A 17,491-nucleotide genomic window follows, 5' to 3' on the forward strand; every position below is an offset into this window, starting at 1 on the left:
GCATGCAGCTAAATCCTCCAAGATAGGGAGATTTGAGACAAGAAGCACGTCGGGTGGGTATGGTAAATATCGAGATGCTTCTGGCGGTGGACGGGATGTACGAACGGAACGCAGTTCGAGCTAAAAATAAAATAAGCTTGAGCCGACATCTGAGGTCAGATGCCGAGGAGCAAGAAGGAGCTTGCAGCTGGAAGTCGGCGAGGCGCGAGAGCGCTGCAGCGGGCGGGTGCGGTGAGTGGACTGGTGGGGCACTCGCAGCTTATCGGTGTTATCGCGAAGCCCCACCCGATCCCAATCTGGAAGTACACAATGACATTCGACGGCAAGCAATGGCGGGCGCGTCATGGTTGACATGGAAGTGAAATCCATTGCCCCATCATCCATGGACAAATGAGGGAAGCGAACTCGGCCGCAAAATCATAGCAGCCTGCCGACACGAACATTGAAACGCCATACCCAAGATTAACGACAAGCAATTACCCACAATGGCCCGTGAAAGCCGGCCGCCCGACGCGACACCGACACGGCGGGCATCGAGCGCGGAGCCATTGCCCTCGATCGGCCGGCGCTCGATGCTCCGAACACCGGGGAGCCAGGCTCGCGGCCCGCCACGGCCCCAGGGCCTCTCAGCATCTGGGCGGAAGGTAGCGCCCCCGACACCGCACGCGCGCGCCGCCTTCCGGACCATCGACTCGCGGCGGGCCGCCATCTTCACGCCGCACCGCGCCCGGCGCAAGAGCGTGCGCGAGGTGCGCGACTCGCCCCGGGACTTCTTGCTGTCGCTCGGGCGGGTGCTGGCGCGGAGCACAGAGGTCATCACGACGTCCTCGTCGCCGTCCGACGAGGACAAGGGGCCCGGCTCGGACGGCGCGGGCAATGACACGACGCTGGGGTCGATCAGTGTAGACTACGACGACGATGACGAGGAGCTTCCGAAGCGGCCGCGGCTCTCGCTCCCTATTGGCGACGAGGACGACGACGACAGCGACGATATCCAGCCCCATCGGTCGGTGGTGTTTGATGATGATAACAACTTCACGCTCCAATCGATTGAGATGCCGCGGCGGGCCATTAGCGAGCAGCCTGGGGGACGGTTCTCGATGGGCAGTACACGGATGAGTGATTACTTCAACAACATGAATGATATGCTGCATAGCGAGGATATTGGAGTCGACTCGGGGTTCTTTCCGCCAACGGCCGTGTTGGATGAGGGTGGTATCACGATGGGGTTGGACGAGCTCCCATCCCCCGAACGGTACTTCTGGCCTGTTTCGTCGACAGCACGGTGCAAATGCTAACTTATCTGCAGACTGGATTCAGACGACCGGCGTGACTTTGGCCGCGAAAGTGATTTCGGCATTGAGATACCGGTTGGAGAGATCAACGAGAGCACCTTCATGATTGCGCCCCAGGTCGAAGAGTCACCTGACCGACCAGTAGCTGACGATGATCAACCGATGTACGACGACTATGCGCCTCTCGTTGACCAACGAAGTGACGATTTTGACGACGAAGACCTGTTGGGAGAAGTCCCGGCCTTGGAAGACGAGCCTACGGAAGGCCGGACCGCGGCGCTACAGGATGAGACAGGATTTGAAACTGCAACTATCACGAGGGCGGAGGCGCGTGGATCGATGAAGAGGACTATCAAAGTATCGAAATATGGCATCGAGTATCCTTCTCTGCCACCAACAGTTGTAAAACGGCTCGCCCAAAACTTCGCAAAGGCCGGCGGAATCAAGGGGAAGATCACGCCAGATGCCATGAAGTCCATCATGCAAGCTTCGGATTGGTTTTTCGAACAGATGGGCGAGGACCTACAAGCATACGCAAAACACGCCGGCCGCAAGACTATTGATGAGAGCGATGTCCTCACCCTGATGAAGAGGTATGGTACAATCTATCACTGGGTATCTCGAATAAGGTTATACATGATGGCTGACACCTTCCAGGCAGCGTCAGATCAATCCAAATACTACACCATTCGCACTTGCACAGCGTCACCTCCCTAGGGAGCTGCTGCAAGAGTTGCGTATGCCACCGCCCGTCATCCCTAAGAAGCGGCGTAAGGCTCAGGGCGGAACAGATGACGACGTCACCTGAAGCTCGGACGAGCTGTGGAATAGTCATTACCATTTCGTCTGATGGCGGACACGCCGCGTTATGTCGGTTGCCGGCTTCTTGACCACCATGTAAAACATGATTGAAGTGGCCACCGCGAGACCATACCTACATCAGTTAGTCGGTTGTCGTGAGGCAGAGGAGCGCGGAGCCGCGGCACCATGGGAATAGAGGTCCCGCGGGTGCGCAAGACTTACCACGTGAAGATATACTGTGCGTGGTTGTTGCGGAGGTTCACCTCGGCCGGCCTGCCGATGGGAACGCCCTGGGCATGGTAATCTAGGAACTGAAAGTAATCCGGTTCTAACCGCAACGTCAGTATCCGTATCAAACAGTAGCCATAGCAAATGAACAAGACCGGACAACCCACCCATTGTCTGCTCAACCCAAACAGCCTGACTCCCCGTCAACTCGGCCATCTGCTTCACATCCGGGAAATAAAACTCCCGCTTATCCGGCCGATTCGCCGGCGTAAACATATTCTTCTTCCACGGCTGCCTCAGCATCCCCTCCACCCTAACCTCCCCGCGCGGCAAGCCCGCCGGCCGTTTACTCTGTTCGGCATTGGCCTTGGAGATCCAGCCGCGGTTAACCAACACCTTCGCACCGTCATCGCCGTCGCGCTCCAGCGGCGTCACCACGATGTACCCCTGCTCGCCGTCGCGCATCCGCGGGCCCACCAGCATCTCCTGGTCGTGCCGGAACCGGCCCGTCACGTACACGCGCCGGAAGTCGAACTCGGCGATCGCGTCCGGGTCCACGCGCGGCGGCAGCGGGAGCGGCTCCCGCACGATCCGGTCCTCGCACTTGGCGATCAGGTCCGTCTTCCACCCGAGCCGTTTTACCTGCCACGTGCCGAGGAAGAAGGCTGTTATCGGGATGATGGCTGCGCGCGCGGGGGTGTCAGTGGTGGTGTGTTTGAGTGTGTGTTGTGCGTTTGGCGGGAGGGAAGAGGGGGGAAGGTGTTTACCGAGGATGATTAGGCCGGGGCCATGCTTGCGGCCGGATCGAACGATTTCGGGCGGGTTATCGAGGATCGAGGTGAAGCCTGGGTCGTCCGCTGCTTGCTTCGGGCGTCGCGGGGTACTGGAGATGGGTCGACGGGGATAAAGGCGGACTGCTGGGGAGCTTGGCTGTGGCCATCTGGGGATTGCTTTGCCAATTGGCCTCGGCTGCGTCTGCAGTGAATGCAGTATTCGGGTAGACGCCCTACCAGCCGCCATATTGTCAGGTATTCGAGGGCTGCAGTTGAAAGGTTTCGACTGATTTCGGCATACTTACCTAGGTCGGGAGACGGGGTTTGTGCCGCTTTGCCATGGAATTAGGAGCTTGGGCCGCCCGGAGGTCGGGTTAGAGCCTGTCCGTCTGCACCCCGCCCAGGCAGCTCAAAGGTCAGCAAGCCCACTAACATGGGTCCTGGCGCCCGCTAAGGTGTCTCTTCCAGCCTCCCCAGGCTGTCATCCAAAGCTCCCATTCATCAAGCCAACTCGCGTGAGCAACTTCAACAACATATCTTACCATTAACATCATTGTGACGCCTGGGCTTTCTCCACAAACCTAACCTCATAATACAAACCAATTCCCGGCCGTCTGTCATGGTTCAACCTCATTTTTGACTTCATTGATATTGAACAGAAACCAAACGGAAGCGACGGAGCGGATTAGCCGGATCTCGCCAGCCTCGTCTCCAATAGTTGATCATGGCGTTCTTTCAGGGCACTCTTCAAGAGGGCATCGCCGCTGCTCTTCAACAGTCAAAGTCCGTCATGTGCTTTGTGACTGGTGAGATAGAACACATTGCAACTTCAACAGAACACAAACTGACCAGCTACCAACCAGATGGCAAGGATGAGAGCCAGACATGGGAGCTTCAATACTTGCTCGATGAAGCAGTGAGTTCTCTTCAACAGCTTGTGTTTCAGCGGAATAGCTCCGATATTCTGACACCGGTTATTAGCTCCGTCCGATGCTTGAAAGCAACGCGGTCTCTCTTCGGCTGGAGGCAGGCTCACAAGAAGAGGGGTTTCTTAAGCAGCTCTACCCTGTGCCACAAAAGCCCACCGTCGTGATTATTAGGTACCAAGACCCCAGCCCGCGTAAGAAAGTGAGTAAAATCTAATCGAGCTCAGGGATGGCCAACTCAAAGAGTATATCGCTGCTGGTGCTTCTAGGGAAGACTTCCTTCGGAGGATGAAGGCGGCGCTTACGACAACGGAACTTACCCCTGACCAACCACTTCCTTCTCAAGCCGCACCTCCCCAACCGGCCGCAACCCCGGCCGCAACCCCGGCCGCAATTCCGGCACCGGCTTCTCTCCCGAACCAGCCCAGCCATGCCGACGAATCTTCGTCCAGTAGCTCAGGCCAGGCCACCCCGCCATCCACCACCAATTCTCGGGTGCAATCCATGTTGACTGCAAGGGCCGCAAGGGTTCTCGAGCAGAAGAAGAAGGACGAAGCAGAGGCGAAGCGGCAAGGCGCCGAGAAGGGCAAGGCAAAAGCCGAGGCTGGAGCAAGTGTGCCGAAGAAAACCGATGAACAGAGCAAGCACGCCGCAGCCCTCAAAAAGAAGCAGCGTGAGGCGCGCGAAGAGCGTGAGCGGATCCTCAAGGCCATCGAGGACGACAAGGTCGCGCGGAAAGTCCAAAAAGAAGAGGTAGCGGCCGCCCGGAGGTTGTCCATGGCTTCCGAGAAACCCGACCTGGCCTCGTTCGCGCCGATAACCCAGGTGCTCTCGTCCGCCGGTCGGCTAAGCGAGCACTGCGCTATCCAAGCTCGCCTGTTCGACGGCTCAACAATCCGCAACCGCTTCTCAAGCAGCGACACGTTGAGCCACGTGAGGAAGTGGGTTGACGAGAATCGCGGGGACAACAAGGAGGCCTACTGCTTCAAGGTGCTCCTGACCCCGTTACCGAGCAAGACCATCGACGTCACCGAGGAGGACAAGTCTCTTCAGGAGCTGGAGCTCACCCCTTCGTCCACGCTGATTCTCCTCCGCGTGCCCAAGTTCAGGGTGGCCTATTCGACTTCGCCGAGGCCGGCGGCCGGGGTACCTCAGGGGAACATCTTTCAGAGGCTTATTGCTTTCTTCTTGGCTATCATCACCGGCTTCTTCAGCACTGTTACCGCGTTCTTCTCGACCCTCCTGAGCACTGCTGGGCCGTCGGCAACCCCGGAGGCTAGTACTTCACGGGCTACTGGCTCTCAGAGCCAGGCCGCCGCCGATGCGGCCAGACGTCGTGCAGGGCGGATAGCGGGGGTGGACCATACAGACGGGCGGCGGAATGACCAGCAATTCTACAACGGAAATTCTGTGAGTGTCCCTCTCCCTACACCGACCTGTCCGCCAAGTGCTAACAACGCCTAGACCAATTTCGAGCCTAGGTCAGATGATGGGGAGTAAACTTTCAATTGGTTCTGGTCGTGGTGGGAGATATGTGTCGAGTCGTAGCGTAGACTACTAGCAGCGGATGAAGAGCGGAATACGTCTTTGCACGGCTCTACTGTACAATGATATCACGGGGTGGTTGATACCAAATCCGCCTTCTCCTTCCTCTCCAGCCTGCCGAACGCTGTCCACCCGGGCATAAATTACACACCCTCCGTCCATTATCCCCCTTCCCAGCACCTCCCCCAAACCAAACCAACTTAGTACTGGCTAGCCGCAGCCTGGCAAGCTTTCTACACCACCAACCACCGTCAGCACCATCCAAACACTCAAGACAGACACAAAAGGAGAGGGAACGTACCAGCTGCTCCAGATACCACCCGCAGATCTGCATGTTGCCGCTCTGCTCGTCCATGCACTTGGTGAACTGCTCCGTCGCCCCCGCGCAGTTGTTGCCCCACGAGCTGTTGTTGCTGGTCTGCGCGGCCTGCGCCTGGGTCGCCTGCGAGGGCTCCGCCGACGAGCCGCCGCCGAACAGCCCGCCCAGGCTGTTGCCGACCATGTTGCCGATTGTTGAGCCGATTGCGACGCCGCTGTGTGAGGTGTTAGTTTATGCTGTTTCTCTATCTCTGTGTGTGTGGCTGGCTGGCTAGCTAGCCACCTTGGGGGGAGGGGGAATTGGTGGGGGAGACGACGTACGCAGCGGTGCTGGCCATCTGGCCCATGAGGCCGGGGCCCTGGGAGCCGGCGGCGGCGGTCGGGGCCTGGGGGGCAGCGGAACCGGCGGCGCCGTGGGGCGCGGCGTAGGTGGTGGCCGGCCGGGTCTGCTGCTGCTGGGTCGGGGCGGGCGCCGAGCGGGCGGGCACCATGGGCCGGGAGGGGGCCGAGCGGCCGGAGGACCTGGATTGGCGGGGCATTGTGATTGTGATTGATTGTGTGGGTGTGGTGTGTGGTGAGGAGTGTTTGCGTGGAGCGGGAGATTGATCGGTCGAACAAATTGGCGGGAGGCGGGTTGCGGGAGTTGGAGTTGGAGATATTTTGCCGGAAGTCGGAAAGGCCGACGCGATTTGGCGATTGGCCACTTGCGTTGCTGGCCTCCGGCACGTCCGCCTGGAAACCAATCGAAGCCCGCTGTCGGACCCATATTTGTCCCGGTCGGGACTGTGGATTACCGAGTGAATGATTCCACAGGGTTGGGGTTGAGTGTAGCCCGGGACTTTGATGCGAGGACCGAGACTATCTCGTTGTTGTATTATCGTATTCATGAGAGCAAATGTGTGAGGAAATGATAATTTACCTAACTATATGCAAAGTCCAATGAGTCCAGAGTTGGGACCTTTCCGTTCCAGAATCTAGGATATGGTTACTCTGGAAATACAATGCTCTCGACCCTCGCTTCAGGTTGGCAATAACTTGTACATACGTTGATCAACGCTCATGTTGGTGAACTAAGTCGCAGTCAATGTCTAGCGACGAGAGGTTTCGCAGCTGGTTACATCCCTTGGACTAGAAGGGGGCTAGCCGGTGAGCTTTTGGTTTAACTAGAAATACCAGGCTGTATTAATCCTACAATACATTTCTATGATCCCCTCTCCTCTCTACTCTCCATTTGTACACGGTCCTTGCACGGGCCTTTAAATCCGTCATGTATTGATGTGGGCATAGAGTCTTGTATGTGGACTGCCTCCGCGATCCCCCCGTGAGGCCTTCCAGGTCACGCTAAAGACTGTTGTCGGGTTACGCTCGTTCAACATATCCGGCGATGGATGGGGACATATCCGGCGATGGATGGGGTATGGCGCCGCAGCGCCTTGTGGGCCGTCATGGCCACTAGGTTGTTGTTTAATGCGGTGGTGGCTTGATCGTGCGTTCATTTCTTCTTCTTGCCACCGTTGCGTTTCGGCCGCTTTGCGAGTTTCTCTCCGGATGCAGCGCTGTTCTCCGGGGCCTGCTCTTCCGCCGGCCGCTTTTTCTCCGAGGCTTTAGCTGCTGCCTTCTCCCGCTCCTTAGCGATCAGCTCGGTTAGCTTTGCCTTGATGTCTTTGTTGTCTCCCTGTTGTTGTGTGAGTGGATGTTCGGTTGATCAGCAGGGCAGCTGGTGACTTACAAGATCCGACCTGAGGAACCGCGCCGCCACCTCAGTGTTGACAGCATTTTCGCGTTCCGCGGGCGGATTTTCAAGCTTCTCAATCTTTTCCACGTATTGCCTCACACGGGCCAACTCCGTGAATACGGGATGGGCCTTGGTATCCACTCCGTTAAGGCGTAATGCAGCTGGAGCGGTTGTTAGTGATGGGGTATGAGAATGGAAGGAGAGAGTGAGTCTCACAGAAGAGGAGCGCCTCAATTGTGTACGACACCAGCACGTAAAGTTTGGCCTTGTCCAGAAGGGGGAGTTTGGAAGAGATGTCGCCAATGTCGCCTATCAGCGGCGCAAGAGTTTCCTGGGCCTTGCTGAGCTCCTCCTCGAGTTGGTCGAGTTGAGGTGTGATGTCGCTGACATCCATCGTGGGCGACCGATGAATGATTGGAAATATGTGTGGGATTGTTTTGCAAGGAAAAACAAGTGTTTGGGTTATCCCTTAGATATACTGGTACCGTGTGAGATTGGTGTTTGGTGTCTGTACTTGGTTGTGGTGATTGATAAATTGATGCAGCATTCCATTCTGCCATGTAAAACCCTTGTTCTCAGATCCAACCCTCCGGAACTGGCTAGCAGCGGTGGCACCGGTGGGTCCCGCTGCAGCGGCTTCTGGGTCTGACTCTCAACCCCGAGGGAAGCAGACCAATCAATCAGCGGCGATATTTTTTCCTCGCAGACACCGCGACGGGAGGAAAATTGATCTGGTGTTGTCACAGCTCTCGACAGCGACCCCTCGGCGGAAGAGACGGTGGAAACGACTCAACTACACCCGTCCAGCGAATCGAACCGAACCTGATGATCCGCAACAAAAGCCTGGGACCTACGCAGTACAATAACCGAATCACGACCGAGTGCCCGATCCGTTACCCTCGGGCAACTCTCCCCAATGCCGAATCGCATGTCCTAGACATCGAGAGCCACCTGCGACGGGCCTCTCACCAGCCTGCGACGCCCATCCTACCCGCCTTGCCATGTGCTCTCGGTTTCTTTTTTGAACACCGGCAATCTGTATCTTCTTCTGGGCAGCCGCCCGCCACCGCGGGCGTTCGCGCAAATACCTTACAGGCACATATCATGGTCACTCAATAACCACAGGGCGGGCCGGGGGGCCAGCCGCCGGTTGTCGGGCCGGGATTACATGACGTCGAGCAGCACCGTAGCGCAGGAAACCACGCACTACTCCCCGCCGATCAGAACTGTCCGCCTGCCTTTACATCTCGCTTGCCGCCGGGGTCCGTTGGGCATTCCAAACGTTAGCAAGCAAAGAAAGCCGAGCGCGCCACCGGTGGGCATGCCAGGGGACGACGAAAATGTCGCACCCGAGGCCAGCCGTTCCGCGCCGCCAGAGGAGGAGCAGGAGCAGCAAGGAGAGCTGGACCGGATCCAGTCAAAGGTTGCACTGTGGGACTCGGAGGAGCGACAAGCTCAGCCCGTCGAGACTGTAGCGAAGTTGCCATTTGAATATTCAGACCACATCCACGTCATGGGGTTAGATCTAGCTGGACGATACATCGCTCACACCTTGGCCGGCTGCCAGACCATCCCGCCTGTCCGCTACATGCTACACAGGGAGAAGCTTTACAAGAAATGGTACGACGCGAACAGGCAGCTGACATTGTACCGGGGCGACCTCCGCATCACCCAGCACCGGGTCATAGGAGAGTACGTATCGGACGAGCAAGCCGAGACTCAAAGTGGAATCTTTATCCACAACCTGATCGTGACTCTGCCGGCGGCCCAGGTCGTGCAAGCTTTCAGGCGCATCAAGCATCGGCTCGATCATCGATCAACAATCTGCCTGGTTAACGATGGGTTGGGCGTCGCAGAGGAACTCATCGAAGCCTATTATCCCAATGAATCCACGCGGCCCATTTTCCTGCTAGGACATTTCACGACGGCGCTCGACCATACGTCCAGCAGATTCTCCGTGGCCGAAGTCCGAGCCGGGAGGCTCTATTTGTCGCTCTTGTCGCCCCAGAAAGTGGAGGGCACTCAGCGGTTCCGGATCAAGCGCCATCCGCCCTTGGAGCGGACAGCGAGAGCAACACACCTGATCCGGCTCCTGACGGCCATGCCAGGGCTCAACGCCACGGGTCACCCGATGGCCGACTTTCTCCGGTACAAACTACCGACGGTCGCGTTCCGGAGCATCGTGGACCCGCTGGCTGCTCTGTTCAACTGCCGATACGACGCTCTCTCGCTTAACCCCTACGCCCGGTACCTGATGGACCGGCTGATCGGGGACCTGTCGCGCGTGCTGGTCCAGCTGCCCGAGTGTCGCCAGTCGCGGAGGTTCCGGCAGTTCGCCGCCACCAGCTCGCTGAGGGACGAGGTGTACCACAAGCTGAGGCTGCAGAGGGAGGCCGACAGCAGGATGCGGGCGCAGACCGCGGCGGGGTGGGACACGGACGTCGACTTCCTGTCTGGCTACTTCGTGAGGCGAGGCCGGGAGACGAAGGCTGACGTCGCGGCGCTCGAGTCGGTCCTGGCGGCGGCCAAGGCAAAGCAAGTCATGGTCTTGAAGGAACTGGCGGGCGACATACCGTTTGAGACGTCGGGGTCGGTAGAAAGGGCCGTGTGATATTGCATGGCCCACGGTTAGGCAGGACAGGCGGCGACTCTGCTCGTTCGGAAGAGAGAATTTGTGTACACCACATTTGTAAATACCTGGGATAGACACGGTGGTTGGCATGTAGGGACTGTACAACACTCAATCATGTATGATATGTACTTAGACCTTGGAATCATGAATCGTATGGCCTACTGCAGTAATGTCCAGGCAAGGTTCGGCGGAAGTGTAGCTACAACCCCTGACGGGCACTTTTCCCTGCCGTGCCATGTCTTTCTAGCTCAGCAACCACTCCTCCACCAAACCCTGTTTGTGTTGGCCACAGGTAAAGCTAGCGGCATAAATTGGGTTGAGCCATGTTCGTTTATAAGACTTGGAAAGAAATATCATACTAGTAAATCACAAAGTCCGTCTGAAATGACGTGCAAGTCAGGGAGGGAAGTGATCCAGTGACATGGAAGCTACCTGAAGGGAGCAACCGCTGTTGCCCCGCCTTAATCACCCCACCACCCCACGATGAACTGCAGGCTTCCCAAATCCCCACACCCCCAACACCTTGACAGCCCAGAAAGTTTACAAAAATGGAGGACGCGGATTTGGACCAGGCGCGTCACCTCCTACTTAGTACTCTTGGGTTTATCGCCGACTAATCCCCATCTACAGATCAGAAAGGCTCGTCTAGAGCAGCTCAAAGCTCAGGGCGGCGGCGGGGGAGCGAGGGCCTCTGGTGGCGGCAATAGCCAGGAGCAGCAAGCACAAAAGCAGTAAGCACTCTTCCATCCTACAGCTCCCCAACCATCCGGGCGTGATACAAGTCGGATGATATACTAACAGCCACTCCCCACAGACAACAAGAAGGTACGAGTCCCACCCCGTTGACACCATCATTCCCAACCAACCCACCAACGAACCCTCCAAACCGCCCACACTAACACCCACCCCACCCTCACAGCCGAGGCGCGCAAGTCGGCGCTGAACCAGATCCTCGAGCCCGAGGCGGCGGACCGGCTGGGGCGGATCCGGCTGGTCAAGGAGCAGCGGGCGACCGACGTGGAGAACCGGCTGATCATGCTGGCGCAGTCGGGCCAGCTGCGGCAGAAGGTGACCGAGACGCAGCTCAAGGAGCTGCTCAACGCCATGGTGGACAGCCAGGAGCAGGAGAAGATTGTGGTCAACCGCCGAAAGGGGTGGGATGATGATGAGGATGATGATGAGTTGTTTGGTTTGTAAGGGGTGGGGTGCGTTTTGGTTGGGGGGGGGGGGGGGGGGAGGGAGCTGGCTTGGTTTGTGGTCACGTATGGTTCTCGGGATTTAGCTCCCTTATTGTACTGGGTGGATGGACGGATTAATTTCTGAGCTTATGAGTGTTACTCCTACAACATAGTATCGTACAGCTCTTATAATCCTACAAATGATCAACACCAAAAATGTTTCGTACACCCCGTCCCCTCTATCCACTCGGTACCTCTACACCCCCCCATCCCTCGCGGCCTGCTCCTCCTTCCTCCTCCGCCTCTCCTCTCTCTCCCTCTTCCGTATATCCCTCAAATCCGGCGGCGGCTCCACCCCCAACTCCCTCCTCAACTCCCCGACATCCCTCTCCAGCTGCTCCTCCCAGTACACATTAATCACCTCCGCCGCCCGCAGCCCATTCCGCAGCGCCCACGGCAAATAAATATCCCCAAACCTTTTCCGCTCACTCCTTTTAAGCGTCGCGGCCGCGAACACGCTCAGCCCCGTCATCGGCAGCAGGGTATTCGCAAACTCGAACGCCTTCAGCGCGACCTCGCCCTCGCGCACGACGGGCAGGCCCGTCAGCGCGTGGTAGAAGTCGTGGCACTCGCGGTAGCGCTGCATCACGTAGGCGCACTCGGCGTCGTCGATGTACCGCACCGCCGACCGCGTGTCGGGCGACACGCCCTCGCGGTCCAGCCACGCTACGTATGTGCGTCCTACGCTGCCTGGTGGGAGGGAGCGGAGGTGGGGGAGGTTGAGGGAGGTGGATGTGATGCGCGGTCGGTCGCGCAGGATTCGCCGGCCCGTGGGTGAGGCGAGCATCGCGTCGCGCAGGCGGTAGATGAAGTAGGGGGTTGCGGTGGCTTCGGCGAAGGCGGCGATTAGGTCTGGAGGGTGGGGGTGGTGGTGGTGTTAGTGGGGGCGGTGGATTGAGGGCGGGTATTAGAGGGAAGTGTGGAAGAAGAGGGAGCTTGCCTCCTCGTCGCGGGTCGCGAAGGGACATGAGCCCGGAACCAATGGCCAACGCGGCCTTCTCGATCCTGGTGAGCGGAACATGGCCGGGGTAGTTGGGCGGCGGGCGGGTGAGGCTCGAGAGGGAGAAGTGACGGGAGCTGGGAGCTGCAGTGAGTGCTGCTGCGGCGGGTCGGAGGCCGTTGTTGTTGCGGGCTATGGCTGCCGCTGTGCGTCTGAGGGTCACCTCCATGTCGAATTGGGTCCGAGGCACCAGAATCGCATCCTGGTGTCTGGCTGGGAAAGAGAAGGTCGACGTGGACTGGATGGTTCGATGTGAGCTCGGAATCTCGGTGGAAGTCGGGAAAGATAAGATAAGAGTTTCCTGTGGTGACCCTAACCCTATTCTTCAAAGGTATGAGAAGGTGAATGACTCTTTCACACACCCATGTGAGAGTATGAAGGAGAAGGGCTCTGAAATAGAGAGAGTACAATCACGCAATTCTTGTACAAATCAAGGGCGTGATTCATTCGAGTGACCGACCCGAATTTCTACCACAAAAAAGGAAAATATTTAAGAATGAGAGTGGTTTGCAAATCGTTCATTTTCAACCTCGGTTCCCTCAGCCTACAAGAAGTACAACACGACACCAGCTTAACCCCTGTTTTTTCGGTGGTTTAAGTGAAAAGGAAGATGGAGGCATTTGAGGAGCTTATCCGCTGGGCGGAAGATCGAGGGGTCGAGCTTCATGGGGTCACCCCTCACACCTTGCCGGGACGAGGTGTAGGCATCGTAGCAACAAAACCACTGAAGGTGAGACAACAACCTCTACAACTGACACCATCACTCAACTAACTTCCTCCCAGGCCGGCGACCTGATCCTCCAAATACCAACATCTACCCTGCGAACCCTCGACACCGTCCGGCCCGAGATCAAGGAGAGCCTCCCCAAGGACACCAAGGTGCACGCCCTCCTAGCCGCCGAGCTGGCCCTCGACAAGCCCAACTCCGAGTACAGCCCCTGGAACGCCGTGATGCCCTCGCGCGACTCCATCATCTCCAGCCTGCCCCTAGCCTGGGACCCACGCCTGCACGCCTACCTGCCCAAACCCGCCCTAGCCCTTCTCCGCAAGCAACAAGCCAAATTCACCCGCGACTGGGCCGCCATCCAGCAAACCCCCTTCGCCTCACCAACAGCAGCCGACACCACCACCCCACCCATCACCCGCCAGGACTACCTCTACGCCTGGCTCCTCGTCAACACACGTACCTTCTACCACGAAGCATCCCCCGCCGCCCGCCGCGCCCCGCGCGAGGACCGCATGGTGCTGCAGCCCGTGGCCGACCTCTTCAACCACAGCGGCACAGGCTGCGCCGTAACCTCGACCGCGGCCCGCTTCACCATCACGGCCGACCGCGCCTACGGCATCGGCGACGAAGTCTCCATCTGCTACGGCCAGCACCACAACGACTTCCTACTAACCGAGTACGGCTTCGTGTTACCCGAGCACGGGCACGGGGCCGACGGAGCCGCCGACCAGAACCGGTGGGACGAGGCGTGCCTGGACGACGCGCTGCTGCCGGCGCTGGGGGCGGCGCACCGCGCGCTGCTGGAGGAGCGCGGGTTTCTGGGGAACTACGTGGTGGATGCGGGCACGGTGTGCTATCGCACGCAGGTGGCGCTGAGGGTGCTGTGCGTGTCGCCGGGGCAGTGGGAGAGGTTGGTGAGCGAGGGGGAGGACGGCGGGGAGGCGCTGCAGGAGGAGGTGGATCGGTTGTTGCTGGGGTTGTTGAGGAGGTATCGCGGGACGGTGGCGGGGAAGATTGAGGAGGTGGAGGGTCTGGATTTTGGTCAGCCTTGTCAGAGGGAGATATTGTGTACGCGGTGGCGGCAGATTGCGAGGTTGGTAGACCAGACAATTGAACGCCTTGAGGTATGAAGTTGTTGGGTTCGCCGGCAGCATAAGATATTATTGAAACGTGGACGCCCGGTCCTTGGAGTTGATCGTGTGATGGCAGGTAACTAGTTGGCGAACATACCAATACTGATCCAAACCCCATCACCATTCAAGAATCCCAAGCTCAAATCTTAAACCCAATCACCATCATAAGTCGCAGTATTTGGTATACGCGGGCTTGACAAATCTCCCAAACCCAAACTCCATCGCCTACCAGACATTCCACCATCAAACATCACAAAACCCAACATGGGGAGAAGCATAACCAGATCAAGCGGTCACCCAAGGCTTCGAACCACACTCGCATGCACCGTAACACCGACACCCCAACACAAAAGAGACCCATAACACTGGATGCCACACAGAGCGCATCACAACACCCCCGAACATGATGAGGCCACAGACGGTGGACTCCCAAACAGCAGAGCCAAAGCAGAACATTGCAAAAAGTAGTAATAAAAGTCAACGTGATGATTGATGATTGATCGAATGAACCTGGCCCCATATTGCATACCCCCCAACGCCCGAGAAACACCTTGAAAAATAGAAACGAAAAAAAAAAAAAAAAGACGGAAAGCCGGTTTTCCGTCCCCACCCAAATCATACAAACCGGCAGATGAGGCGTCATCCAAACCCAATCTCTAGACTGCCTCATGGTCTCAACCGGACCTTGCAAGACGGCGTGCCGTATATCGCATGGCCCGGGAGGTAAAGTAAGTCAGATAAAAACTAGGTAGGTCGGGCAGTTCTACGTAAGTCGAGTGGCAAGTGCCCCGGACTTAGCGCCGAGCGATCCAGGCGTTGCTCTACTCGCCTCGAGCTCGCTTGGCGCCGTGCGGGTTCTGCCACTCGGTAGACTGCTGGTTGGCGCCGCCAGCGCCGAAGAAGGCCGGGTTAAAGCCCTGCGGCATGCCTTGGAAGCCTGTTGTGGTGGTTCGGTCAGCTTGGGATATTTAGAATAATAAAGAGTCGGTGACCGGAGTCGGTCGGTCTAGACTTACCGGGCATGCCGGCGCCCATGCCGGCGCCCATCATCCCCATGCCACCCATCGGGCCACCCATGCCGCCCATGGGCATACCGCCGGGCATGGGCATGCCACCCATCATGTTCATGCCACCGCCGCGGCCGCCGCGCATACCACCGCCACGCATACCACCGCCGCCCATCATGCCACCGCGGTTGAAGCCGCCACCGAAACCGCCGCCGCCGCCCATGGGGTTGCTGAAGCCCATGTTATTGGCGTTGAAGGAATTCATGTTTCCGCCCGAAAAGTTGCGGTTGAAGCCGCCCGGGTTCATGCCGCCGCCGCCGCCGCCGCGAGGGCCGTTGAAACCACCGCGACCGCCGCGGAAACCGCCACTAAAGTTGCTGTTGCCGCCGTAATTACCGCCACGGTCGTTGTAACCAGACCCGGAGGCCGCGCGACCTTGGCCGTCCTTGGCGGCCCGGTTCGGAGCGTCCTTGGGCAGGGTGCGGAACGGGTTATGAGTGGGGGCCGAGTAGATTACTGTGTGCCTCTTTTGGCCGGGCTGGCTGTACTCGTTGGTCAGGGAGTCGACATGGTGCTTGGTAGCGGTGGCGGCCTGCTGAGAGGTGAACTCGACATAGGCTTGGCTGTCGCGATTTGTTAGTACGTCGGTCTGGGTCCCTACCGATGAAACAACTTACCCCTTGCTCTTGCCGTTAATCTTGTGTTCGCTGAAGGTGATGTCCTTGAGTTCGTTCTCACAGCCAACTTGGCGCACCCAGCCGCGAATGTCATCGTCAGTGTTCCACCAGTTGAGCTCCGAAACCATGAGCGCCGTAGTAGCGCCGGGGTCAACGGGTCGCTCATCAGAACCTTCCTTGCGCTTCACGCCCTGCTGGCGCTGGGGGGCGGGGCTGTGAGACTCGGTCCGTTCGGCGCCGGCGTCATCCATGTTATTGTCTCCGTGGTCTTCGTGGTAGTCATCATGATCGTGGTTGTCACCATTTGTGTTCTGGGCATTGCCCTCGTCCCCATAGCCGTGGTCATCGCCATGGTTCTGGCCATCGTTGTTGTGATTCTGGTTGCCATGGTCCTGGTCGCCATGATCATGGGCAGAATCGCCATAAACGTCGATCTCGAATTCCTCTTCAGCCATGACGATGGTTTTCGTTATTCGAAACGCCGTCGATCGAGAGCTTGTGGTTGTGACGGTTTGGAACCTGCTGTTGCGTGATAATTCAAGTCTGAATTGAGCGCCTGGCTATGGATTAGAGATACAGGAACGTCTGTGATGCATCATCCCATCAGCAGCTGAAGATATCTTCCCAAGCTTCATCGTTCGACCGAATCGGGACGATGTAAAATTCCGCTGACCAGGTGACCAGCCGAATAGATCAGATCGCGAGAAAACCCAAGGCAATGAAACGAAGTGAATTCTCAGATCAAACGAAAAGAAACAACAAACGGAGGTAGAGAGCTCGTCATACGTACATTCCAATCCACCGACACGACAATCACCAACGAGAGGGCTCCGTTGAAGAGAAGAAAGATTCCAAGACGCAGCTCTGTGCTGGCAGTCTCGTGACAGGAGTCGGGCGTTCTCGTCTCGTTTCTTATGGTCTGTCCCCCGTTCACTCTCTGAGGGGCTGTCCCTTGGACAAGTACAAGTATGTAGGCGCTAAGGCCTGTCTGCTCTGAACCAAACACGAATGCCCAGTTCTTCTTGACTTGCACCACACGCAAATCTCGCGGTTTGTAACGAGCTCCTTGAGCTACGTGTATCCTTCCTCCACTTTAAAGCGTAGTTGGTAGGCGAGGAAAGCTTTGAGGTTAGTGTACGGTGACGCTGGAATGGAAACGGCGGGTGCCACCAAGCGCAGATGGTTTAGTCGAGAGTCGCGATTGTTTCGTCGGGTCGCTCGAATTTGTGGCTACAAGAGTCACAGTGATGCTTTTGGGATTCGCGGGTGCCAATAAAGTTGTGTCAACAGTAGAGGAAAGGACTCGTAAAGCGACCCACCGATGGGTTTTGACGGTTTCGATGGTCGGGAAGGTTGGGAAAAGAACGGTTGCACAAGGCCAGTCAGTGGTCGAAGCTCTGAGGTTGCGTTTGCCTTTCAATGCCCGCGGCAAGGCTGAAGCAGTGGATCGAAGTGG

General features: G+C 57.8%; 11 protein-coding genes across 11 annotated transcripts; 5 read left to right on the forward strand and 6 right to left on the reverse strand.

Moving 5' to 3' along the window:
• The first annotated feature begins 340 nt into the window (after window positions 1-340).
• On the forward strand, window positions 341-2,514 carry B0H64DRAFT_384801 (centromere kinetochore component CENP-T-domain-containing protein). Its single transcript, XM_062803030.1, has 3 exons — window positions 341-1,255; window positions 1,310-1,888; window positions 1,953-2,514. The coding sequence occupies exons 1-3, from the start codon at window positions 486-488 to the stop codon at window positions 2,101-2,103; spliced, it is 1,500 nt and encodes a 499-aa protein (XP_062661855.1). The 5' UTR covers window positions 341-485; the 3' UTR covers window positions 2,104-2,514.
• Window positions 1,867-3,419, reverse strand: B0H64DRAFT_384802 (SURF1 family-domain-containing protein). Its single transcript, XM_062803031.1, has 4 exons — window positions 3,092-3,419; window positions 2,492-3,007; window positions 2,319-2,424; window positions 1,867-2,229 (listed from the first exon to the last, which is right to left on the reverse strand). Exons 1-4 carry the CDS (start codon window positions 3,342-3,344, stop codon window positions 2,130-2,132), a joined length of 975 nt encoding a protein of 324 aa, XP_062661856.1. The 5' UTR covers window positions 3,345-3,419; the 3' UTR covers window positions 1,867-2,129.
• A 300-nt stretch (window positions 3,420-3,719) lies between these two features.
• On the forward strand, window positions 3,720-5,572 carry B0H64DRAFT_73039 (uncharacterized protein). Its single transcript, XM_062808673.1, has 5 exons — window positions 3,720-3,903; window positions 3,961-4,013; window positions 4,079-4,197; window positions 4,251-5,433; window positions 5,488-5,572. Exons 1-5 carry the CDS (start codon window positions 3,822-3,824, stop codon window positions 5,521-5,523), a joined length of 1,473 nt encoding a protein of 490 aa, XP_062661857.1. The 5' UTR covers window positions 3,720-3,821; the 3' UTR covers window positions 5,524-5,572.
• Window positions 5,573-5,768: 196 nt separating this feature from the next.
• B0H64DRAFT_370847 (uncharacterized protein) lies at window positions 5,769-6,425 on the reverse strand (the record flags this gene model as incomplete). The annotated part of the gene is made up of 3 exons (XM_062802112.1): window positions 5,769-5,801; window positions 5,870-6,101; window positions 6,208-6,425. The coding sequence occupies 3 exons, from the start codon at window positions 6,423-6,425 to the stop codon at window positions 5,769-5,771; spliced, it is 483 nt and encodes a 160-aa protein (XP_062661858.1).
• Window positions 6,426-7,028: 603 nt separating this feature from the next.
• Window positions 7,029-8,158, reverse strand: B0H64DRAFT_384805 (Sas10/Utp3/C1D family-domain-containing protein). The gene is made up of 3 exons (XM_062803032.1): window positions 7,838-8,158; window positions 7,616-7,782; window positions 7,029-7,561 (listed from the first exon to the last, which is right to left on the reverse strand). Exons 1-3 carry the CDS (start codon window positions 8,013-8,015, stop codon window positions 7,379-7,381), a joined length of 528 nt encoding a protein of 175 aa, XP_062661859.1. The 5' UTR covers window positions 8,016-8,158; the 3' UTR covers window positions 7,029-7,378.
• A 480-nt stretch (window positions 8,159-8,638) lies between these two features.
• B0H64DRAFT_73067 (uncharacterized protein) lies at window positions 8,639-10,661 on the forward strand. Its single transcript, XM_062808675.1, has one exon. It carries the CDS (start codon window positions 8,790-8,792, stop codon window positions 10,230-10,232), a length of 1,443 nt encoding a protein of 480 aa, XP_062661860.1. The 5' UTR covers window positions 8,639-8,789; the 3' UTR covers window positions 10,233-10,661.
• An 80-nt stretch (window positions 10,662-10,741) lies between these two features.
• B0H64DRAFT_384811 (PDCD5-related protein) lies at window positions 10,742-11,469 on the forward strand. The gene is made up of 4 exons (XM_062803033.1): window positions 10,742-10,825; window positions 10,884-10,984; window positions 11,068-11,078; window positions 11,173-11,469. Exons 1-4 carry the CDS (start codon window positions 10,802-10,804, stop codon window positions 11,448-11,450), a joined length of 414 nt encoding a protein of 137 aa, XP_062661861.1. The 5' UTR covers window positions 10,742-10,801; the 3' UTR covers window positions 11,451-11,469.
• Window positions 11,470-11,471: 2 nt separating this feature from the next.
• On the reverse strand, window positions 11,472-12,735 carry B0H64DRAFT_335730 (coenzyme Q biosynthesis protein Coq4-domain-containing protein). Its single transcript, XM_062801130.1, has 2 exons — window positions 12,432-12,735; window positions 11,472-12,343 (listed from the first exon to the last, which is right to left on the reverse strand). Exons 1-2 carry the CDS (start codon window positions 12,658-12,660, stop codon window positions 11,688-11,690), a joined length of 885 nt encoding a protein of 294 aa, XP_062661862.1. The 5' UTR covers window positions 12,661-12,735; the 3' UTR covers window positions 11,472-11,687.
• B0H64DRAFT_384813 (uncharacterized protein) lies at window positions 12,736-14,934 on the forward strand. Its single transcript, XM_062803034.1, has 3 exons — window positions 12,736-13,219; window positions 13,273-14,249; window positions 14,449-14,934. Exons 1-3 carry the CDS (start codon window positions 13,102-13,104, stop codon window positions 14,455-14,457), a joined length of 1,104 nt encoding a protein of 367 aa, XP_062661863.1. The 5' UTR covers window positions 12,736-13,101; the 3' UTR covers window positions 14,458-14,934.
• B0H64DRAFT_73073 (uncharacterized protein) lies at window positions 14,476-15,293 on the reverse strand. The gene has a single exon (XM_062808676.1). It carries the CDS (start codon window positions 15,019-15,021, stop codon window positions 14,602-14,604), a length of 420 nt encoding a protein of 139 aa, XP_062661864.1. The 5' UTR covers window positions 15,022-15,293; the 3' UTR covers window positions 14,476-14,601.
• B0H64DRAFT_73098 (uncharacterized protein) lies at window positions 14,944-16,886 on the reverse strand. Its single transcript, XM_062808677.1, has 3 exons — window positions 16,036-16,886; window positions 15,368-15,981; window positions 14,944-15,288 (listed from the first exon to the last, which is right to left on the reverse strand). Exons 1-3 carry the CDS (start codon window positions 16,488-16,490, stop codon window positions 15,173-15,175), a joined length of 1,185 nt encoding a protein of 394 aa, XP_062661865.1. The 5' UTR covers window positions 16,491-16,886; the 3' UTR covers window positions 14,944-15,172.
• Between the last annotated feature and the right edge of the window lie 605 nt (window positions 16,887-17,491).

The sequence above is a fragment of the Chaetomium fimeti genome, assembly GCF_033439085.1.
Source record: "Chaetomium fimeti strain CBS 168.71 chromosome Unknown B0H64scaffold_2, whole genome shotgun sequence".
Lineage (NCBI taxonomy): Eukaryota > Fungi > Ascomycota > Sordariomycetes > Sordariales > Chaetomiaceae > Chaetomium > Chaetomium fimeti.